This window comes from Peromyscus maniculatus, chromosome 1 (genome assembly GCF_049852395.1).
Source record: "Peromyscus maniculatus bairdii isolate BWxNUB_F1_BW_parent chromosome 1, HU_Pman_BW_mat_3.1, whole genome shotgun sequence".
In the NCBI taxonomy this organism is placed as follows: domain Eukaryota; kingdom Metazoa; phylum Chordata; class Mammalia; order Rodentia; family Cricetidae; genus Peromyscus; species Peromyscus maniculatus.
In genome coordinates this window covers 179,756,803-179,781,784 of record NC_134852.1, presented here as the reverse complement: position 1 = coordinate 179,781,784, position 24,982 = coordinate 179,756,803, and the positions used below count along the sequence as shown (strand labels likewise).

The following is a 24,982-nucleotide window of genomic DNA, read 5'->3' as shown; positions in this document are numbered from 1 at the left end:
TTTTTTACTGAGGCATGAGAACATGATGAGTAATGAAAACTCATGCGTAAATCCTCAGAGAAGCAGAAGAAGAATTCTTATGTTTTTAGCATTGTAAATGTAAATTGTAAATTTGCAAGGGATATCATAAATTCGACAACCACATATACAGTTCCTTTTTGTTTAAAAGCCAGATATTTAATCTAGTAATTTCTAAACTTGTGTTTGCATTTACCTACCCAGACACGTAGAAACAAACTGGCAGTCTCACAGCAGTTGACGCATTGCTGTAGACACACTCAGCTCCATCTAGGTCTGTCTACATAAACTAGATTTCAAGGGCTGGTGTCGATTTTGGAAAACCCAGAAGTGAACATTTTACATGGACTATTTCTTTTTCTCTATGCTGTGTGAATAAGACAAGACCACATTCTTGGTAACTGCAGTTAAGGTCATCAATCATTCCTGATATATGTGGTGGGGAAGGAGTTGCTGCAATTAAAACTAACTTTGCTCATTGTCTAAATTTCTAGAATTAGAACTATATTGTTCAGTGAGCTGACATTTTGATAAATACTGCCACATTCCTTCTATAGAATCCTCAGGAACACTCGTAGAAACAGTAAAGTTGTTTCTCACCCCCTCTCCAGACCATAATACGGTCTCATAATGCAATAGGTAACAGGTGTTCTCTTTAATTTGAATGTGTTTACTTTTGAATAAGGTTAATTTTATATTTGTATCTTTGTTAGCTACCTGTCATTCCTGGGATGTATTTTAAATATCTACCGTCTTTGTTCAGCAAGATGGATGGAGTTATAAGTGACTACTCTACCCGTGGATTACTTTTAAAGATTACTGACTCTGAGTTCAATGTTATTAGACATTCAGTCATTATGCTACATTGGTTTTGGGTGTGTGTGTGTGTGTGTTTGTGTGTGTGTGTGTGTGTGTGTGTGCACGCGCTTTAAATTTTTCCCATGGAAAAAGAAATGTTTATTTTTAAAAAAATTACTATTTTACATGCTTGTAAATTATTTTACAAGTAGATGATGATGTATCATTTAATTTTAGGGTTTTGGCACATAAGTGAAGCTATTCTTCAATTTTTAATAATTCGTTTATGCATTAGAGTTATAAACATTTGAGGAGTGTTTTAAGATATTTCATTGACACAAAGAAACCATTATGTGGAACTGTTTATTGTAATGAATATACTTTTAACTGTAGTATATTCAGTGCTGTGGTAATGACCCAATTTGTTAAGATCCCACATATGTTAGGTACCCTGACCTTTATGGCTGGATCCTGGAAACCTTACTGGGAGTGATGAGAACTTAAGAAAGACAGACCCAAGTAACTGAAAGGTGTGATTGGGTGGACTGTACACTCAGATGCAGACACACCAGCAGCCCAGATACTCAGCATATTCTTTATATACATCTTGAAGGAGGAAGCGGTCTCTGTATGGGAACAGTCTCAGGGGACATGAAGTTATCTGGGATGAGAAAGCTGTGCTTAGTATTCTTTGCACATACTGTTTTTAGCTATAGGTCAACAGTTAGCTAACATCTGTACTCAGACTACAGGAAAGCCTTGCCATTCCCTGAGCCTGACCCAGGAAGGTCTTGCTGTTTCCCCTGAATCAGAGACAAGGAAGGCCTTGCCATTCTCCTGAGTCTGAGGTAGCATTCTTGACGTGGCCATTCTCATGTCATGACTGCTCATTCATACTGGAGTACACTTATCTACCTTATCCATGAGGGCTATGTTCCAGCACCTCAGTAGATGCCTGAACCACCAATATTACTCAACCTAAGGTATAGCGCCTTGACGTCTTGATGTCAGCACTTTTCACAGGTTATGACTGTACCTTTTGCAGATTGAAGTATGACAGCAAACCTAGAATGGATTGACTTCCCTTTGTCTCAGTTACACAGATAGAAGATGCAGTCTTATTATCAGTCGCATCTCAGAATACAATCTTTTTCCCTAAAGGCAACAGCCTTCACCGTCTTACTTAGGGGCATTTTCTAGTAATTTGCTATACTCACACCCCAGCATCACTGCTCTTGCACTCTGGGACCTTTATACGGCTTGGACTTGCTAGGCAAAAAGATGAGCTGCATCCCAGGTGGCAGGAGCCAGAAAGTAAACTTCATCACTCTGCAGAAGGACGTGTGGTCTGAAACGTTGATTATTTCTGGAATTTTCATTTCATGCTATTAGACTGCAGTGCCTGAAACCAAGAAAATCAAAACCATAGATACAGGGAACTACTATGTGTTGTTTCATTTGACTCTCAGACTAACTTTTAAGCCTTAAAAATGGTTATGTGGTTGTAGACAAGATTACAAAGGCCACCTGTAACCACACACAGAGGAAGCTGAGGCAGGAAGATTTCTAGAGATTTTAGTCTAAGCTACGTAATGAGATGTGGGCCAGCCTGGACTAGAGAGTGAGGCCCTGGTTTGTTTTTTTTTGTATTTGTTTTAAGGCATATGATAATGGGTCTAGTTAGACATCCACGCTTTACTTTTTCTTCTGTTTGTACAATGATTTTAAAAAGTAAATGAGAAGTCTGCTGTCCATATAATGATCTTCATTCTTCTATAGACAAATTACAAATAGCATTGTTTGTTGTGTTATAAATAAACATAATAAATTATATTTGTTGCATTCTATTTATTTATAAGTTGTTTTTATATTCTTTTCTATTTATTTATATTCATTTTTCCATTCAAATAACTGTTTTCCCTTAAAAACACTGCTTTCATTTTCCCTAGAGAAAACAACCTCAGGGAAATTGCCTATTTGTGGCTAAGAGTCGAGTAGCAGACAGCCAGCATCAGAACCCAGAGCTTCTGTCTTCAGCTGTCACACTCGTGATCTGTCACTTGCCAACGTGAATGTGTAGAACCTGATGTATTTAAATCTGTTTTTACAAGGTTGAAAATGAGTGGAAAACAAAAGTAAAGCCCACTTACTACCCTTTTATTTGCCTGGAATTTTATAATTGGTCATTACAAAAATAAAGCTCTCATTTGTGACATTTTGCCTCCTCCTCCTGGGAATATAGTGACAGCTTTAGTATTTATTGGCCAAAAAGCTTTAGAAAAAGGCAAGTGAATAAAAACTGGTATAAAACATGCAAGCATAAATACATGCATTATTCTCAGTGTGAATCACAGATTCACAGCTATGTTTGAAGTATAAAAGAAGCTTATTAGTTGATACATCTTTGGTAAAGCCACAGTTTTATTTGGACTTATTTATATTTTTAATATAAAAGTTTATTATTACTATTCTGTCAATATGGCTCATATTTGTATAATATATACATTAAATATTTGTGGTTTTTAAATGTAATCATTTCTTAACTCATCTATAATTCCCATCTCTAGTGGGGGGAAATCACCTTAATTGAAATGAAAGTCACCAAGAAACTGGAATCAATAAATTTACCTTTCAACAAAACGACCTGGAATCCCACATATTCGCCTCCATTTAGACTGACAATTCAGGGAACTTTGCTTCATATTTTTGGGTGAAATCGGGCACAGAGTACACTCTAAGGATCATTGTCATTTAGAGATGACAAAAGTGTCACTCATCATCAAGATGTTCAGTTTGAATTGATTTTCCTTATACCAGGGATGAGTCTCCAGCCTTTCTACAGCTGTTTCTGTTCAGTTGCGATCCTCTTGTGAGCACAATGGGAAAGGCAGACATACCTATAATAGTGCAGGGTCTTTTCTCATGAAGACCTGCCTGGCTCTGGTGATGATCAGGCTCAAGCCATAGTGAGAACAACCTCTTCCCCACCACTGAAATGAGTTGGGCCAACTGCTTTCAACAATGGGATTGTTCTATCGCAAGTTTTATACTCTATAACCGTGTTTTCATGTAGTCTCCCGACTTAACTGCTTTTAAGAGTACTGATTATAACTTTGGTCACTAATTCCGGCTTCATCTCTGCCCTTTCTCTTGAGCAGCTCCATGGTCATCCGGGACTTAACCCTGCGCAGTGCTGCTAGCTTCGGCTCCTTCCACCTGATCCGGCTGCTCTATGACGAGTACATGTTCTACTTGGTAGAGCATCGTGTTGCTCAGGCAACAGGAGAGACACCCATAGCAGTGATGGGCGAGGTAAGAGGGCCTTCAAGAACTATGTGGTTCTGTTCAGTTTTTGATTACACTTCAAATTATGAACAAATGATTGACTAAAGCAGTGTCAGTCCCACAAGGAACTGGTTGTGTTTTTTAATCACAGAATTCTAAAGTTGAAGATTCTATCATGTCAGTGGAATGTTTTGCTGCATTATCTGTACCCACATTTTAAAAAAAAAAAAAGTTTTGAGAAACACAAGACTTTAAAAAGAAGAACTATTGAGTAGGAGATAAAAAAGACCAATGCCTGTGATAAAGCTAAGGACCAAGAAAAACAAAATGAGTTAAATATGTAGTTTATGGGCCCTTCCCCAGTCTTCAGGAAGGAAATGTATGGTTTGGCTTCAGAAGGGCTATGATGATGGCAGTGATGACTGGACTTTTTACTATGTTGCAAGCATGGCTCTACATCCTTTGCATATATAATAACACACTCAACTTATTACAGTCCTTTGAGATTAAGATCTCCTTTCCCCTACTTTATCAGTGTGCATCTGAGGTTAATGCAGAGAACATGGGTACAGGATAGTCAATGGTTCTGTAGCTAGTAAACACTGGAGACATTTTGCTAAACACATAGTTTGATTTTCAAGCCCATGCCCGTGTCACTAACAATGTGGGGTGAGTTCTGTTTCTGGAATTTCTAGATAATAATAAAAATGGCTTATCCATACCCAGTGTCAGAAAGTGGTAATTCTTACAATAATATGAATGAGAATTAGTTAATATAATGAGCAATAGGTACAAATGTTGAAATAATTCAGTTCTGGCTCATTTTATTATATTGAATTGGTGTACTTTTTTATACCTTAGTAAATTATGCCAGGTCAGACATAAAATCACAAATACCCAAAGCAGTGAAGATATTCATTTTTGACCTATGTATATATGGTTAGGGTTTGGGTTTGTTTGTTTGTTTGTTTGTTTTGAAACAAGAAAATAAGGGGAAATCACTCAGTAGTAATACATTTGTTGTACAAGGCTGAGGACCTGAGTTCAGATCTTCAGCACCCGTGTAAAAAGCCAGGCATAGTTATGTGCATCTGTCGTCATAGCACTGGGGTATTAGGAAACAGAGTTTCCTAGCCAGTTCACTAGCCAGCCAGTCTAGCTAATCAGTGAGCTCTAGGCCAGTGAGAAATCATGCCTCCAAAAATTAAGATAGACAGGTTAGTGGAAAACATCACATGTTGACCTGGCCTACATAAACCCACAGAGACACACACAGAGGAGGTGGGGGAGTTGTCAAAGATTAATACTGCTATTGCTGTTTAATAAACATAACAGTAAAAGAAATAAAATCATTAAAATACTTTAAGCACCTCTGTCAGTTCTACTGTAAACTGCAAGTATTCTAATATAAGTAAAATGTACATCCAACAGTCCATTTTAAAGTGTTTGTAAGTGTATGAGTGCTTTGCCTGTGTGTATGTCTGTTTACCACATGCACGACTGGTGTCCAAGGAAGCCAAAAGACAGTGTCAGATCCCCTGAGACTGGAGTTGTAGACAGCTGTGAGCTGTCGTGTAGGTGCTGGAATGGAACCCAGGTCCTCTAGAAGAGCAATCCATGCCCTTAATGGCCGAGACATTTCTCCAGCCCTGAATGTCAGTTATTTTTAACATCATTTGTATTATTAATCTTATTTAAAAAAAAAAAAGACTCCTTTGCAGTTTGCTGATGTGTACATTGTTGTATGATTGTGTTGAAATGATCCTGAAAAGACATGTGTAAGATGGAGCAAGAGCTGCTGTAGCTTTTAAATAATAGGCCAAACAATCTGGGTTTGTCCTTTGCTGTAGCTGTATAGATGTCTTCTTATAAGACAGCCGGTTGGAATAGAAGATTTCTTGCCTTAGGGCTCAAGATTCTGAAATGGATGTGCTCTTTAGTGCAATGAACACTTTGCCATACATCTCTTGTGCTCTAGATCTTTACCTGAATGAACAGGATAATGCGAGCATTGATTCTTATTATCACCATGTGGCTTATCCTATGTGGCCTTTGCTTCCCTTGCATGTCTAAAGAACAAAGGCATGAACCCATCACACTTTGAAGGCTTAGCCACCTCCACACATGAGCCTGCAGCCAATGGTAGCTCAGCAAAATTCAAGTGAGATACACTCTCAACACTGCCACATAATCATTGTAATAGAAACGCTTAACTACATGAATAGGTTGCAAATGAATAAGATAAATTATAGCATAATGCGAAGATATATTACTAAAACATAGGTATAACAATAAAACATAAATTAGTTTCTGTAAAATCAGAGCTCTAGATGTACTTCCTAATCTGTTTTCTTACTGTACCCTTACCCAGTTTGTAAGAAAATCCTTTTTTACTATCTATATTAATGCACCATTCAGTCCACAAAGAAAACCAAGGCTGATTTTCCCTATTCAGTCTCCCATAGCACTATACTTCAGAAGCCTTTTAGTTAGCACACATTTTTGGTCTTAACCCTACTCTCTTATCTAAAATTATTTTTATCTGTGGAAAGGAGATGGGTAGTCAAGAAACAGAAAGCCTCCCTCTCCTCCACACCACCACCACCACCACCACCTGGGCTCCTCAGACATTATCCTAAATTTACCCTCTCTTCGCCCTTTGGAATTACCCTTCCCAACACCTTCTGGACATGGTAGAGTGTGCATGCCTGTAATCCCAGCACTTGAGAAGTGGAGGCAGGAAGAACAGAGGATCAAGGCCAACCTGGTTTATATAACAAATTCAACGCTAGCTTCTGCTGCATGAGACACTGTTTCAATAAATAATTAAGTCTCTGAGTGGGTGTGTGCATGCATGTGTAGTGCATGGGGGGGGGGACACACGCGTGCGTGCGTGTGAAGAGGATTGGATGAGGGGAACTGCCTTTGTTAGACACCAAATTTGCAAGTACCATCACACAAGTAGGAACACCATTTCCTGAAAAAACCAACAACTGCTGTTTAATGATTATTAATAACATCATCATAAAAATCAACAATTGTTGATATTGAGAATTTATTATATACTTAGCTGAATTATGATCTTGAGCTTCCTGCTTATATTTCTGTTTTGGTAGTGGTCACAATGTTACTGTCTGAGCATCATCTTTGCATGTCTGTCCTGACCCATCTCCAACCACTCACTAAGCCTTCCCAATCTCAAATCACTCATTGTGCAGTCAGTATTGTCTTATGTCTTATTTCCTACCTAAAGCTCCTCACTAGTTTACTCTTCTGTTAATTAAGGAAGAAATTTCACCCCTTGTACAAGAGGCATCTACAACCCAGCCCTGGCTCCCGTCAGCCTCAGCCTCTCACTTCCCCTGTCCCTCTTACAACTATGCTAGCCTTCGTGCCTTTCCATCACCAGACTACTGCAGAAGTGCTTCTTTTTCCCTGAAGCCCACAGAGCACCTTTCGCTGCCTATTCTAATTCCTCCTTTAGGGTTTAAATATCAGTTCCTCAGGGAGACCTAGTCCTCACAGACTGTGTCATTCAAGCCTATTATCTTTAGTTTGGACTTTCACTTCTCATTCTAAAGCTTACCCAATAGTAATTGCATGATTCTCCATATGATTTGTATAAATGAAAATTTGATGCCTGAAGATAACACAGAACTTTCAAGTCAAAGGAACTGAATTTGGGATGAGCCACATTTCCCTGTATTGAAAACTAGACTTCTTCCTTCTAAAATTAGTTGACTCATTTTCTTAACAACTCTGTTATGATTTGACTATGACAGTAAACAAAATGGATTTTGACTCTCTCTTCAAGGAACTTGTATTGCAATAGGAGATGCATATTTATTGAGCATTCTCTAACTCCATAGCTACAAATTCTCAGTGCTATAAAGAAAGGGTTTAAGGGATTAGGAGATGCTTGACTAGAGGAGCAATTACTCTTGCCTGGGAAGGCCATAGAAGGCTTCCCCAAAGAAATAATATTGAGAGGAGAAATAAAATACTCTAAGAAGTTAGAGAATTTGGAGGCATGGTGTCAATCATCAGAGGCCCAATGAAAAGTGACATGGAACTACTGAGATGGGGACTGTGGTAGTTTGAAAGAAAACGGCCCCCAACAGGAGTGGCACTACTAGGAGGTGTGGCTTTGTTGGCATAGGTGTGGCCTTGGAGGAAGTGTGTCACTGGGGAGTGGGATTTGAGGTCTCCTATGCTCAAGCTATGCTCAGTATGGTACACAATTCACTTCCTGTTTCCTTCAGATCAAGATGTAGAACTCTCAGCTCCTTCTCTAGCACCATGTCTGCTTGCATGGCACCATGATAATGGACTAAACCTCTGAAATTGTAAGCCCTCACCCCCAATTAAATGTTTTCCTTTATAAGAGCTGCTGTACTCATGGTGTCCCTTCAGAGCAATAGAAACCCTAACTAAGACAGACATCATGGTCAGTGAGAAATTTTCATGGGAAATCTGAGGTTCAAGTAGCAGAAAGATGAGGTAAACACTGTCATGTTCCACAGTTGGGAGGATTGGGGCCACTAAGAAGCCAAAGATTTCAAGTGAGCCCACCCTACACCCCTGTAGTCACTGTGCTGGTGCTGAAATTGTGTACAGAATGGTTGAGTAGTTTTCCCAAAGTCACAAGGAAGGTACAGAATGTGCTTTGGATCACTCTTTGCTACTGATGCGCTGCATTCATTACCTGCTCTAGGCTGGGTAGAATTGGAATGCAGGCACTTTAGAAGTCACAAGGGCAGCTGTGTGAAGTACTAGTGACTTTGGTAGACATTTGTTTTGTCTTTATTACTGCTTTCCTTGGGACAGGGAGGGAGATTCAGATCTCTAACTAGGTCAGAAAAAGGGAAAGCCTTTAAACTTAAAACTACTTAAAACAGTTAGTTTATCTTTTCACTCATAGTAGCTCAGTAAATAAATCTTAAAACTAATGTTGCCTTATTTGAGCAGGTGAGAGATCAACATGTTTTCAGTCAAACACAGTAGACAGACAAAATCTATTTTGAATGCACTAATATTCACCAGTAATGCAGCCATTTTTATTTTTGTTTTTGACTACATGACAGAAAACAGAATTTATTTACAGTCAGAATTCATGTAATTTTCAGATGTTTATATTAGTATTTTGAGTGTGCACATAGATTTTCTGACAGTGATGAGATTTTAAGAGTAGGTATAAGATAGACAAGTTACACCTGTCACACACCTGTTAAACCTGGTAAATGAAAATTCCAAAAACCATAAAACATTCTATGCAATTCTTGACAAGCCAAATTGAGCAGAAAAATAACCTTTTTAAAAAATTGTGACTGTTTAGAATCTGTTTGGAAGGCTGTGGTGTGTGTATCTTACATCTTAAATACATAGTTTACTAACATGAATATATACAATTCAGGTTACTTCATAAAATGATTCTTCATGACAAGCATTTTATATTATATATTTGAAGTTAATTAATTTGACTTCTTTTCAATCATAACTATACTCAGATATTATTAGTTCTAAACCACCTCTGTAGCCAACATTTCAAAAGAAAAAAACAGAAAATATGACCTAGGCATGATGCCACATACCTGTAATGTGGGCATTTCAAGCCAAAGGCAAAGAATTTTGAGTTTGAGGCTAACCTGGGTTATAGTAATGAAATCTTGACTTGAAATCTAAAAATAGAAACAAAAAGATTCTTTAATTGTTCAGTTCTGAACATAAATATGGAAAACAAACTATAATAATACTATCTGGAGAAAATATTTCCTGGATTCATCAAAGTTAATATATTCAGAATGAAAGGGAGAGAAAAAACTAAAAACCAAAGAGGAATAGTCAGAATTCAGCAGACAGACTTTGGGGTAATTGTGAAGTTAAAGGCTGCCCTTTGGAGGAAGTACAGCCGTGCACATAAGCATGGAAGCTTAACCTAAGATCAACCAAAGGCTAACGGTGCCAGTGAGTAGGAGTCTAGGGCAGTTAGGGTATACTGAATGTAGGCCTGTGGAATAGCAGACTTGCTGCAAAGCATATTTTAAAAACAGGAACTGTATCACAAGTTGAGGTTTTTGCAGGAAAAGGCAACTATCTGAATAGCCGTAACAAAAGATGTATGGAATCTTGTCAAAAGCCATGTTGTTATTTGTAATAAAGCTTACTATCCCTAGCTAACATTTTAATTAAAGTCAGATCCTGTCACATTGCTAGGTGTTTTAGATTCACATTTATTAGTACTCCAAAAAGATGTATTAGTGTCACCTTTCACCATGAAGGCCAATGGGAGTGGAAAGTCACCAGTCAGAAATGGCAATTGCTAAAACTAAATGGACAGAATGTTTCAGTCATATACCAATAACCAATGCTCATAATACCCACTTAAATTTGTCATCATATAAATTGCTTACATATTTTTTCCAAATAGGAATTATGTTATTAACCTTATATCCATAGCATACAACACCCAAACATAAATGTGTGTGCATGCTCATTTTCTCCCATAACATGTAAACCAAATACCTAGTATGTAATATTTTATCATTTTGTTCCAAGGCTTCTTTCTTGGGTTTTTATAGATGTCTCTTGGTCATCCTGCTACTCTATCCTTCACTTTTTCTTAGATATTTAGAATATGCAAACTAAATGCAGTATTGGTTTAAGAAATATGCAATTGGAAGGTCAAATGTATTAGAAAACAACAAATTATACCTTTTAGCTCCTTCACACACACCAGATCTAAATGAAATTTATTTCAAAATTTATAGTTTGGTTTCAGCTCTAAGTGTGCTTTCCTATATTAGCATAAGTTCAGACAGCCTGAAAGTAAATCATGAATGTGACACCCTGGATTAGCCATGGAAGAAGCCCTTCCTGTATACCACCATCTACCAAAGTCCTGGGACTGCTCTTTAAAAACTCTTCCATTGCCTCCTGCCTTTCTCCAAGCTTGCCATTCTGTCGTATTCTCTTGGCATGTGATAATATTGCCTATTTATTACAGCACAGAGAAGGGTTTAAGTTTGATTACACCACGAGTCCAGGTGTAATCACCAACCTCCCTCAGGATCTTCTCCATCAGCCCACTTCCTCTGTTGAGTCCCCTTCTCTGCTGGCTAGTAGCTACAACCACTCCATCCCTTCTGTGAGCATAAAGAGAATCCCACAGTAAGTATTGGAAACTAATCACTGAGGGAAATACAAAGGAATGACGGAAGGACAGACTGCCAACTCACAGGACTTCTTGTTGGCTCTCATGGTTCATTTATGCGATTTCCTTACTCCAGAAAATAGAGTCCCCAGGCCAAGTGTACCTTCTAGAATACTTCAGAGATCTCTCCAAGGTGTTAGGTTTTTGTTTAGGTGCTTACACCTGGATATCCTCAAGTGGAGGGAAAGAACAAAAACAGGAATTCAAGATTACCTAAAAACACCTCAACAACTGAAATAGTCACTGTAGACCCCGAGAGACAGCTGCAGCAGTCAGTGCCTGTCACTGGGTTGTTTAGAGAACATTTTGGCCTGTGGCTGCTTGGAGAAAGCAAGCTAAGCGTCAGGTTCCTGGACATAGATTAAGCATGACAGTGCCACCTACTGGCTTGTTTGCCATACTTCATGATCCTGGGCCTACCCCAAGTGACCCTGAGAAGGTGACTTCACTGTACTGTGGCTCTCTGTTGTAGAGAAGGTAGTAGTTGCTGATCCCACTAATAAAGGCAGACTGCCCTTGTTCAGTGTGGGAAAGGTCTTGGTGTTATTTATTTCTTCCGTTTTGTGACAGGAACTTGCTTTATGGCCTCCAATTTATGGCAATCCTCCTGCCTCAGCCTTCTGAGCGTTATGATTATAGATGTATACCTGATTTAGAGTGGGAAAGTTCCTTTCTTAAGGAAACTGCTCTTTTCTCCTTTTCTTCATGCTATTGTTTTACTAAAATACAGTGCACAAAATGTCAGGAAAGATGGTCTCCATAAGAATATGGACCATGAACAAAGCTACTGGAAGCTCCACAAATCTAACTCATATTTATCTTGAAGAGACCATGTTTCCAGTCCTGTTCAATCTCATTGTCTCCATGTGTAACTATTGCCTGTGTGGTGGTTTGAATGAAAATGGCCCCATGGGCTCATAGTGAGAGGCTTTATCTGAAAGGATTAGGAAGCATGGCCTCATTGGAGTAGGTGTGGCCTTGTTGGAGAATGTGTCATTTGAATGGGCTTTGAGGTTTCAAATGCTCAAGCCAGGCCCAGTGGCTCTCTTTCTCCCTGCTGCCTGTGGATTCAGATGGAGAGCTCTCAGCTGCCTCTCTAGCACCATGTCTGCCTGCATGCCGCCATGCTTCTCGCCATGATGATAAGGGACTAAGACTCTAAATTGTAAGCCAGCCCCAATTAAAGTTTTTCTTTGTAAGTTGCTGTAGTTATAGTGTCTCTTCACAGCAATAAAACCCTAAGACAGCTAGTTATAATCAAACTCCAGTTCTTCTCTCCTGTAATAAATTAAAGCCGTTCTCTGCTATTAGATATTGCACATGGCTTCAGTGGGAACCAATAAGGTCAGGAGCAGGGTTCTTTCTCTTCTATACATGGTCTTTTTTCAATTTGCATAAAGTGTGTTCTTCCACCCTCAACCTAACATGTGCAGGACCAGGGGTTTCATATGTCTAAATATTTGAGATGTTGTGAACCAACAAAAAAAAAAAAAATGTGTTCCATTCATCTACCTTTAACTAAGGACATGTGGCATACATTTAACTTTCTGTCTATTCCAATGTCTGTGCGAGAAAACAGAGACAAGGCTGCAGCCGGCCTCTACCCTTGCACACCTCTCCTCTAGTCCACTCACTTATGAACACCTCAAGCTAGCGTTCAGGATTTGTCTGCACCTTGCTGCCCACCCCACCAAACATACACACACACACACACACACACACACACACACACACACACACACACACACACTTGTCTCTGAAGAGATTCACAGGCCTGGGAAGGAACTCAGGACCATTGTGCAGGGAATTCTGAGATTCCGGAAAACAGCAGTGTGACAGAAAGGTAGGCTGGAGAGGGAAACAGGCTCCAAAAGGAAGCCTGGATATGGGGGGGCGGGGGGGGGTGTGTGACGGGGGCCGGGGGCCGGGGGACACACAACCCAGGGAAAGGCAAACCAGGACACTCGACTGGGCTCAGAAGAGCAGACTGTTCCCTGCTCTGGCCTTGGCTTGATGCTGCTGCTGAACATTCCTGTGTTTCAAACTACTTCTCTTCCAAAGCAGCTGTGGCCTGCATTGCCTTATACTTCACTACCTGCATGCTCTCTAGTGATAGATTTTAGAGATTTTGAAACAGTGTGAAGATAAGTATGCTGCTATATCCACAGGGAACAAAGAGCCTGAACAGTCAAAACTGCATCTTAAATAAGCTGCAGTTTGTGGGGCCATATATACACATTGCCAGGGCATCAGGCCAACCCTAAAGAGCAGGGCCATGGGCAGTGTTAGAGTGAAAGCTGCCATTTTACGGAGCAAACTGACAGAAAGCGTCATCTTTTTTTTCCCAGTTTCAGTGAACACTATTAGAAAATATATGGAAAAGTACACACATAGGAGAAAGCAACCATTTTTTCCAAGTCAACATCAGTATTCCCGGTAGAATAAAGTTAGAAATTACTTGTCAGTAACCCCCCACTTCCCAGTTGTGAAACCTTGTACCAATGCTAATTGCAAAATGGTTTGATGACCCCTGTTCTCATTTGGGAGATACTTAAGGAAAATAATGCTCACAACACCTTAAAATTCGAATTTTAAACCATACCTTTCCTCCATAGAAAGCATCTGAAATAGTTGCCACTACCTAACCTTAGCCTTGGTTAATGAAGCACAAAGCATCCACCATTGTTGAGCATTATGTGACTTTGTAAAATCCAGAATGTTAACAGAATGTTGAAAAGATTATGATTGACTAAGGAAGTTCTAAATCTGCATGTGAACACTCTCCCTACCTCTATGTGGGAATTCCTTTACTTCTCAGAGTGGAAGTAAAAGAAATTAGCCAACACTCATCTGAGCTGCTCAGCATTTCTGGTTGTATGATCTCCACTTTCCCTGCAAATACTCAGCATATGTGTGTCCAGTCCCTGTACAAGCCACCCCTTCTCATGATGTTTGTTTACATAAAAATCTTAATCAATGTTTAAAAAAAATCACTTTCAGCCCCAACCCTATAAGGAATGTATCATTTCAGAACCTCAAGTCAAAGCCTAACAGACTGGAATTCCTACAGCCCTCTTCAGTTGAGAGGTATTCACTTTGAAATCATCTTCTAATGGTTATAGAATGGAAGTTTAGGGTTCTATCCATGGTAACAGGAAAATGGGTGTGAAGACAGTCTAGCTTTGTCTCTGCACTAGACCTTTGGGTAAATGTGCATGTTTAATCTTGGTGGTAAAGCTGTCTAACTCATGGATGAGGAAGTCAGAAGCTTGAACAGTGTAAGTGGCCCAGAGTCACATAGCTGTAGTGGCAGAGTTGTGGTTTAAAGCCAGTCAAGCTGGTCCATATCCTGCATGTTCTTGTTCTGCTGCACTCATCACTTTAAACTGGAGAGTCTCAGTTGTGTCATCAGTAAAGCAAGCCCAGTATTTATGGGAATATTGTGAGGGTTAAATTAGGTAAAGTGAAGATGGAGTCATGTTGTAAGGAGTAGGATACAGCCTTATCCTCCAGACAGGCTCATGAGTACCACCCCACATCACCAGCTACAGCAACAACAACCTTAGAAAGCTTGCTTGTGTAGCACTACTCTGGGATGCTGTGAGGTCTACACTGTCAGAGCCCAGCAGCCAGATGTCCAGTTGCTGGCATTGTGAGGTAGATAGGGTAGAGAGAGAAGCAGACAGACACATAGTAAATACTTACTTCCATTCCCATTCCTTTTTGCATAAGTTTATAAATATTGAAATTCTGTGCATTGCCCAAGATTGTATTTGATTGTCTTTCATTAAGATTTAATTGATTGTGTACTTATAATCTCAAGCAATAATTTGTATAATTAGACCATCACTTTTTGGACCAACAAAGGTGAACTCAGGCGCTAAAATAAACAGAAAAGATAACAAAGCATAATGCAGGCTTTAATAATACTGTATTGTAACAGAAAAAATAGCCCACAGACTTTGAATACTGAATCAAATAATCCATAGAATTACAAAGAATCCAGCAGCATTCTTTGGTATGTAGCCAAAGTGATAATCAGAGGCAAATTAATTCAGTGATTTGAAAAACACAACTAACTAAATAGACTGGGGAAATAAGTCAATTAGAAAGAAAACACTAGAGTTAGGGAGGAGCATCAATATAATGAGGTCTCGACAGTCATAGCTAAGCTTGAGTTCAATGTTGACTAATAGGAATGACTGAAAGGTTTCCTACATGATTGTAAAATGGCAGGAGTAAGGGGAGGAGTCAGTACAGACTCTGCAAACTAAATGACAGAGTGGCATGGGAGCATATACCTATAATCTCAGCACTTGGGATGTAGAAGCAGGAGGCAGAAAGTTCAAGGCCAACTTCAGATAAATACTGAATTCAAGACTAACCTGGGCTGCATGAGATTCTCTCTCACAATGAACAAAAAAAGACAAAGGTATCTTGTTCCAATGAGCAAGTAGAAACCATGTTTAGAGAATTTCATAGTTAATCCCAGTACCCAGGAGAGAGAGGCAGGTGGATTCTGAGTTCAAGGCCAGCCTGATCTAAGTAGTGAGTTCCAGGAGAGCAAGGGCTACATAGAGACACCCTGTCTCAAAAAACAAAAACAAACAACAACAAAACAAATGGGGGTGGCAGAGAGTTTTATAATTAATGTGCTTTTGGTGCCTATGAGATTTTGATCAGCAGTAGCTAGCCAGACATGCACATATATGTATAATCCACATTATCTTTCCATATATGTGTATGTGAAGTTGCAGCTACTTGGAGCACTAGCCTGCACCATAGACCAGCATGCCCTCATCCTGAGTCTGTGTAGATGTCCCCTACCACAGCTGATACTCATGGAGAAAGAAGCTTCTCTAGCTGGAGCTTGCCTCACCCCATGGCCTGTCAGCTGCTGACGTTCAAGGTCAGTGGGAATGCTTACCAGGCCTGTGCTAACACCAAGTTTGGATTCTGCTGTATATATGGCCTGGGTATCTGACTGTATCCTCTGTACAGTGTAGACCTCATGGAACCATGCGATGGTGCTCACAAACCAAGCGATCCTATCCCTTACTGTGTGGCTGCAATGTTAGAGTTGCTCTCTGGGCCTTCATTGGATGAGGAACTTAAAGGTGCTCTTGTCTTCAAACCCATACATTTTAACATTCTCAGTTTCAGTTTCTGCTTCATTCTCCAGACTGACTACCTTGTGTCACTGACAGTTTTCACCTCTGTGATCCTAATAAAGTTCTTAGGTACATGAAGCCTCTGCATCCTGCAAAGAACTACTCCTCAACACTTGGTTGCTATCAGGCTCCTACTCAAGGCTTCCCGGAGACCCACTGAGGAGTGCCCTGGCCCTGCTGTCCTGCTTCCCACTTGTGCTTCATAGCCACTGTTGCTCTCACCGTGAGCTGCCAGGCTGCCAGGCTGCCAGGCTACACTGCTCAGATTTTCTCTTGGGCTTCTGTGCCTCTCAGGGGGATTCAGTACTGGGATCTCTGGTTAGGATCTATAGGAAATGGTTTCTCAGACAAGAAGTCTTTCTCTTCAAACCAAACAGAGCTAGTTGAGGCAGCTTCTGCCTGTCATCCATGCAATGCCTTGTCTGTAATCCATGCTGGTTCTGACTTTACAGAATTTCCTGTTCATCTGGTTGACATAATTTTAATTCCTGTGTGTACTGAATGCCATGCATTTTCTACTAGAGCTCTTCTTAAATCCCTTAATTTATACATTTATATTCCTTAGTGAAATGTGAGATCTCTATATCCCCTTTCACTGACCCTCCTCCCAAATCTGTTTCTCCCTCATGACTTTAAGATGAAAATACCTGACCTCAAATGTAACATCACATATGTACTATGTGGTGGTAGTCAAATCAACTCCCTGTTTTCCATAGTTGTAGGACGAATTCAGTTCCTCTGCCTTGACAAATTCCTAAGTTTTGTCTGGGAGGCTGAAATGAAGGAATAAGTGCATGTGTTTGGTAAGCATTTGTGTACTCTTCACTGTGTGTATCGGGCACCACAATAAGGTTTGGAATAACTTGGTGACAGGACACAGTCCTCATGCTGTGGCACCAGTGTTACAGTTAGAACACACACTGGATGAGCAAACACGTTCAGCACTACAGGTTCCTGCAGAAGACCCTATGAAGCAAGTGACTGCTCCAGTGACTGGGAGCAATGGGGAATGAGGTACTTCAGACAGAGCTGGGAAAGACTTCTTCAAGAAAGTGCATTAAGAAAGTGACCCTGAGGCTCCACTTATTTGGAAGAAAGCACACTGTGTCCTGGACCACTAAGAAATGCACTCTGTATGTGCTCTCACGTCAGTACATAGTAGCTCCTCTCTGCTCCGGTCCTTCCTACAGCAGGAAAACTCTGCAAAAGGAGCTTCACCAATTTCTGGAACTAGAAGTTTATAAAACCTGGGCTTTCTCGGGAAGCCCCCCTGTTCATTTCTATCCACGTCTTGTATGGCTCCCTTCTCTTCTGGCCTGATGCAGGTCCATGTCATCTGCCTGTTGTCTATGCTTCTCTTCTCGGTGCCTCCCATGCCTTTCTACTGCTTCTTTGATCAGCTGCTCGAACCTTAAGCCCATACAGTTGATTTCCAGTTCTCGTTTTGACCCCTAAGGTTTCTTGGGCTGCCTCATTTTCCTGCTAGCCTTCATACCAGAAGCAACTTCTTGTAGGTTCTTCCATAAGAGCATTTTCCAAAATGATCTGACTGATACTGGTTGGGTCAGTGTTCAGTTGTAGTAAGTGCTCATTAAATGTTGAATAAATGAACAGATGGACTGACTGACTCTGAATCTTACCCCAGCCTAACTATAGGGTTGAAATTAGTTCCCCCTACTATTTATCGTGTGTGTGTGTGTGTGTGTGTGTGTGTGTGTGTGTGTGTGTGTGTGTGTGTACATGCACATGTATATTCTTCTCACATGTGAAATCCATATTTTAAAAAAATCTCTCCTTAGGCTAGTAAAATACCTTCACTTCTTCATTGGATTCTATGATTTCTCATTTATTGTCTCCATTTGCTGTGTGTGTAGAATTTTGTCGTTAATCCCAGAGATATCTAAGGGCATTGGTAGTGTTTTTGCTGCTCTTTGTTCATCATCTAGCACAGAGCCCTTTGAAAAGCACTCTCTGTGTGTGAATGCTATTTTGCTAATGATTGTAGCAATAGGTGGTTTCAGGTTTGGGGGGTTTTATTTTCAGTGTTATGAATATTCAAACACATCCAAGTTAAGCAGAAACATTCCAAAGAAAACCTTTACATATAGTAACAAATGACTTTAAGGTTTTTTTTAAATTAACAAATACAATATAATTTGAACCACCATAATCCAAAAATTAAAAGTATTTCAAAATATGACATTTTTGAGTGCCACTAGAAAACTACAAGTGTCAACCACCCCTAACTTCATGTGATGGGTTACACTCAAAAATCATGTACATTAAAAATATTGTCTAAGATTGCCATCAGACTAGGTATATAAATTATATATGAAACAAATGAATTTTATGTTTACATTTAGGTCCAATCCATAATCATTATATGTTTGCAAATATTCTAACAGTTGGAAAAAATTCCAAAGTTTGAAACTCTTTTGCTCCGAAGCATTTAGATAAAGGACACACAACCTGTCCTCCCCTTTGTATAAGCAGAATGTGCTTAGAGTCATGACTGCCAGTCTATTTCAAGAACTGGATCCCAAGAGTTATTAAATGAAAATCCAAATGTGCTTTCAATCAGAAATAATATAACGATCCTCAGTTTTGAACATTCTCTGTCTATCGTCCCAAATATTTAACTAAGACCCAAGGTGGATAAAAAATTCCTGGAATATTTGTTGCTTGTTTTAAATTCTGTAATTCAAAATCATATATAATTTATAGTTTGAATTTCATTTAAGTGTACACAGGGTGTGGGCCCATGTACTTGGGATTCTCTTCAAATAACAATTTAGCTACTAGGATTTTTAGGATTTTGTTGCCCAGTCAGATACAGCTGTGAAGTAGTAGGACAGCATCTCCAGCAAACGGAGGAGGAGTTATATGTTGAGGAGGCCCCTTGCCTTCGAAGCAGGCACCTGGAAAAGCTATGCATTTATTCCAGTAAAGCCGCTTAACAGTGGCTTAGCCATGGAGTGGAATGCCTCTCCTTAATCTTCTGTTGTAACGCTAAGAACCATAAGGAGTGAAAGGATATATTATTATAAATATCCTGAACTGTGGCAAAGATGAATTTGATTTGAATATGGAACTCTTTATAAGCAAATAAGAATGTCCAAGACCAAGTGTAGTGAACAAAAATATGGAGTCATAATTGGAAATGAGATGGCAGTATGAACTCTCTGGAATTATGCCTAAACTTACTCTGAAAGTGACTGTCAAAGAGGAATATTCCAGAACCCTTACCTTGGAATAAATGTATAAGCTCCTGAGTTAGCTACTGTGGAAGGTAATGTTTATTTAGGTGGAAAAAGAAACAACATGTACATGTTTGCAAAATAAGATCAGTTTTATTACTTTATAGACATACCTTGTAGATGAAAAATATACTCCTATCATGGAACTCTTTATAAGCAAACTTCCGAATGTAAGTAGAATTTCTGTCTCATCCTTTTTAAGTCTGTTGAGAAATCTGAATTTCTAATAACTACTTTGAAAAAAAATACCATGGAATCCTTTCTAAAAGCAGATGCTTTGCGTTTCACTTCGCTTCTTTTGGATTAGCTTTGTACCTCTGCTAGTCAGTTTTTTATTTAGTGTATCTATCTTTGTTCCCCCTGAGAGACTCAAAATGTACTTTCTTGCTGTTAAATTATCATCAAGCTATTGAACCAAAGTAGAAAGGAACATCTTTGCCCATGGCTGTTAATTGTTCCACAGTGCTGAGAACTCTTGTTCACGTTGCCTGTAGCAAACGCCTTTCCTTTTTTAAAAAATGGGGCCTTCCTATCTTGGTAAATAAGAGCATCAATTAATTTAGAGAAGGTTCAAATTTTAAAATGTGAGCTAAAGAATATTTCATCCCTGGAGCTCACATTGTATTCGTCCCTCTCACTGCTGAGCGCGTCCCCACGACCGCTACACCATGCTCCAGCCATAAGGAAGGCCTCAGCTGGACTCACTGGCTGAGCATGGGGAGAGGAGCTGGTGTATACTGCTTGATGGGGGCTTTTCCACATCCATTTCATCACACCCATCACCATCCAGGTCAGCCAGGCCTGTTTCTTCATTGCTGAATTGAAATAAAAGTAAAACGGAGCATGGAAGCCAAAGGAAATTGTTATTCTCTCTCAGAGAGGTGAAGGCAGCTTGATCGCGACTTATTTTAAACTTCAAATTTGACACATTGGATTGGAAAATTGTGTGGCCTTTCTAGTTAGAGATCAAAATGGTCAGCAGTTCACACTTTTAAAAAGTCATGGAGTGGTGTTTTTACCACAGACTGTAGAGTGTTCTTTTATTCTGTCAAGTAGTAACTATTGCACAAATGTCTGTTATTTTGCAGTTCGGTGATTTAAATGCTGTGTCTCCTGGAAATCTGGATAAAGGTAAGAACTGAAAACTTTGAAGGACTTTTGACTGAGATCCTGTGAGAGGAAGCAGCGTGACTGTGCAGCACTCTGGTCCTCTGGATGCAGCAAGCAGACCTGGGTGACAGCAGGAGCCAGCTGTCCTTGGCATCCCTCATGATGTTGCTGTTTGTTTCTTCCATCCATGTGTCTTCTTCACGTGACATGTATTAGATGCAGAAAAGTGAATTTCAATGCAGTCCCAAACGTCTTTAAACTTTCTCACAGAAGTTCAATATAAATCACAATTATTGACCATGACCAAAATCCTAGAAGTAAATTCTAATATTGGACCAAAAGTTTTTATTCAAGGCCAGGCAAGGAAAAAAATCCCTTAGCTTACCCATCTACTAGTCAGTTAACTTTTCAATGGAAAAGAACAGTGATGTTTATTGTAGCAGTGGTTCAGTTGAGAAGGATAAAGAGCTCAATGCAGGCATTGTCAATCGAGTGTGTGCTGCTACATATGCACGATGTGCACTCCTGAAGAACCTAATGGTCAATAAGACAATGAACTAAAAAGAATAGGAGGGTCAAAGGTGAGCTGAGTGAGACTAGAACACATAAATCCTACCCAGCTTTATAAGAACAACTTATGAAAATGATGATGCGGTTTTAAATCATAACATGTCTTTCAGTAAAACAACACCACAGTAAATATAGCCATCTTCTTGCTTGGGACTTGAGGAATTGTGATAGTTACTGGATTTTCTAGGGAGAACTACAGTTATACCTTCTAACCAGAGCCTCTGGAGAAACTAAGGCCAGAGGAAGGGCTTGGGAGTCTACAAAGAGATGCAGCACTCTTTACCAAGTGTGCTGCCCATGGTTTCCAGAGTTCTCCTTCTGTGTCTGTTGAGCAGAAAGCATTATGCTAGAGCCATATTTGTATCACCACTCTTTAGATATCCCTCTCTGACAAGTTGCTATTACCACTGTTCTTGGCTTAATTTCCATTTTAGTACCAGAGCGGGTAAATTAGAAAGTTAGACTCCCCCAGCATGTACCACCAGCTTTGGAGGTACAACCTGTGGAATTGCAGTAGTAACCTTCAGGAAAATAGGTGGGTGATTACTTTCCTCCAGCCTTCTTCATAAAGTGAGGAAGGAAAGAATTTGGTCAACCCCAAGAGTACCTCACTGCAGCTTTTGTGCAACTAAACTCAAGTGGGTTCACAGAAAGGAGCACAGATGTCTGTAGAATGGCATTGTTGTCCTGAGGAGCCGGAGAAAGGGCCTGCTTTCCAGATTGCGCTGTTGCCTGTCCTAAGGAGCCCGTCACTCAGAGAAGACAGACCCAGTCAGATAGATTGAGAACTCTTGAGTGTGTTCAGACTGTTCTCTCAGGGCTATTTCTATCTATAAGATGGATAACAGGACCCTCCGCTCTTCCCATCCCTGGCCTGCTCACATGGAGTTTGCCCTCTTGCTACTACTTGCTGTATGGTTTTGATTGTTTTTCACTTTGGAAAGTGGAGGCCAGAATTTGTGATCTGCCATCACCTTTTTGATGGGGTGCAGCTGGTCTATTTACCCCAAACCCTGGGACTTCCCCAGGCTACAAATGGAACATGAAGTTTTGTGGGGTTTTTTTCCACAAAATAAGTTATATCAATGTAATAAGATTTGGGAGCAAAAGTGAATGTTTTATATGTTTAATTTCCAGAAATGAATTTTAAGTATTTACAGTATTAGTGCTGCCAGCAAAGAAGTCCTTTGTGCATTTTTTAAATCTCACATTACCACTTCATTATTTAGCTTTTTCTTAGCAATTGAATTAAGAATTTATTCAATTGGTGTTAGCTGTCTGTAGAGCAATAGTTACGCAGTAGTAATATCATGAGTCATAGTGCAGTAGTTTTTCTGTGGAACAGCACAGGCCTCATCTACATTAAGTCAGCATAGACAAAACATAGTCTAAATTTTTGTGTGCCCTCCCCCAAGACCAGTATAATATGCCAAAGTGACTACTTTATGATGCCACAAGTCATGCCATTATTCAATACAGAAATTTTATATAAAATTCCAAACATCTGAAAGAATTGTGGCTGTTTCACTGTAGCACTGAGGGGAAGAAAATCCCAGGAGAGGAAAGCCAGCAAGCTTCCTCCCCTAGGGAAAGCTGAGGATTCTGAGTGAGCCGGTATGCTCAGGTGACTCTGACGCGTGTGTTGATGTCTTCCGGTGGTGTGTGTTTGTGCAGATGAAGGCAGTGAAGTAGAAAGTGAGATGGATGAAGACCTGGATGATTCTTCTGAGCCTCAGGCCAAAAGAGAGAAAACAGAGTTGAACCAGGCCTTCCCCGTCGGCTGCATGCCGCCGGTCCTGGAGAGTGGTGTGCAGCCCAGCCTCCTGAGTCCCATCCACAGTGAGCACATCGTCACGAGCACTCAGACCATCCGGCAGTGCAGCGCCACGGGCAACACGTACACCGCAGTCTAAGGGCAGCAGGAAAACCGGTTTTCCAGCTTCTTTAACCCCACTGATACTGGGCTTACGCTGAAAGTTTAACAAGCCTGAAGGTTGACTGTTGTCAAAAGTCTTTCTGTGCTGAACATTACCTTTTTGGAGTTGTGAAATGGAATGGGTGTATGTATTTTTCCAGGTCTTTTTTTTTTTTAACACAAATTATTTGCCTTTTAATAATAAGAGTTTCTCCCCCGCTTCCCTTAGTTTCAGGTGTCAAGAAGGATTTTTACAACACGTAATGTCATTGTTTTTGTTTTCTCATAATTAAAAAGTAATTTACATTTTGTAGCTTAAAATATTTTATTGTTGATTGTTAGTCTTGGTGTATGATTTTATGTGTAAGTTTTTTAATTAGATGCACTTCTGTGAAATATCAAAAGAAATGAATTTCTTTGATTTACACTGGAGGCATGCCCATTTGGCAGCAGATGCATCAAATTTGCTTCTGAAAGGTGCTTTTCATTGGACAGAACCATGAGACACTATTTTGATAACATTTTGGAGTACAGAGAGAATACAGAGCGTTTTTATTATAGTGCTAGAGGGTTGGGAAGGTCATCTATTTTTCTCTGAAAAAAAATGAGCTGTGCATTTATCAGTTCAGGGTAAATGACAGAATGGCAAGAGATTATGCTAATATGTACATAATTTGTGTACATAACTATTACACCATGTTAACAATGCAAGCTTCCGTTAGGCATCGACTTTTAACTATTACTTGCATACCAGTTCCTCTGTGTAAAGACTACTGATTCTGTATTGGGACCACTGCACAGATGCATTCTGCTCTTAAGTGGGGCTGTTATAGTTAGATACTGAAGCTGAAAAATGACTTGACTTTTTTTTTTAAGTGTACATGCTACTTATACTGAGCTGGACATACAGGAAACCATTCCATTTGAATGACTTTCTTTTATTCCAGGTCTTTTTTCTAATAGTAGTTCAAAATGCTGCTATTATAAAAGAAAATGTATAGAATGCAAGGAATGTAGCGCCCTGCATATTGTTATTTCCTGGTTTCTAAAGTACATGGATTTCAATTTTACACAGAACCTGAAGGCAGTGTGACTGGCACACCTCACTGTTGCTGACCCCGATTCTATAGGATTTGGATAGGTGGCTGGATGGACCATTGCCATTGAAGAATGTACATCAGGGATCATCGTACCTCGGCTATTACATGGTGCCTTAAAACAGAACTGAGCTAAGGTTTAGTAAGGTTTATTTTGTTCGTGTGAATAACTCTTCAATCCATTTGGTAAAGTGTGCCTGTCATGCTCAGATTCCTGAAGTAAGGACAGGTCACATGTTCTTCAAGGGGAATTTAGGGGGAAATGAAGCAAAACAAAGAGACAAAAACTTCAGTTTCTCTCTGAGTGACTGTGAGTGGACTTGTCTATGTTTTATCCTTGGAGCTGAATATCACTTGATTATAAATCAGATTGCTAAGGGTGTGGACTAACAGGCTAGTTTTCATACAAACATTTTACATAAAGATCGTATGTTGTAGACCATTCTTATCTAGTTACAATTCTGGAAAGCTAACAAAAAAAGCAGGTACTTATTGAAGTGCATCTTTTCAGTCTAAATGTCTGTCTGTGTGTCAGGTGTCTCTGTATAAAC

The 24,982-nt window shown here is 39.7% G+C and overlaps 1 protein-coding gene across 9 annotated transcripts in view; it reads left to right on the top strand.

Annotated features, from left to right (window-relative positions):
• Rfx3 (regulatory factor X3) overlaps positions 1–24,558 on the top strand; it is a 259,080-nt gene extending 234,522 nt beyond the window's left edge. For 7 of the 9 annotated variants that reach the window (XM_076561780.1, XM_006987452.4, XM_042262296.2 and 4 more), the window contains 3 exons: positions 3,975–4,128; positions 20,828–20,870; positions 23,094–24,558. In XM_076561780.1, the coding sequence (XP_076417895.1) occupies positions 3,975–4,128; positions 20,828–20,870; positions 23,094–23,332 (436 nt within the window). In that variant the 3' untranslated portion in view covers positions 23,333–24,558. The remainder of the gene's footprint in view (positions 1–3,974; positions 4,129–20,827; positions 20,871–23,093) is intronic. The other 2 variants (XR_013047992.1, XR_013047991.1) reach the window with 1 other exon arrangement.
• Positions 24,559–24,982: the final 424 nt, after the last annotated feature.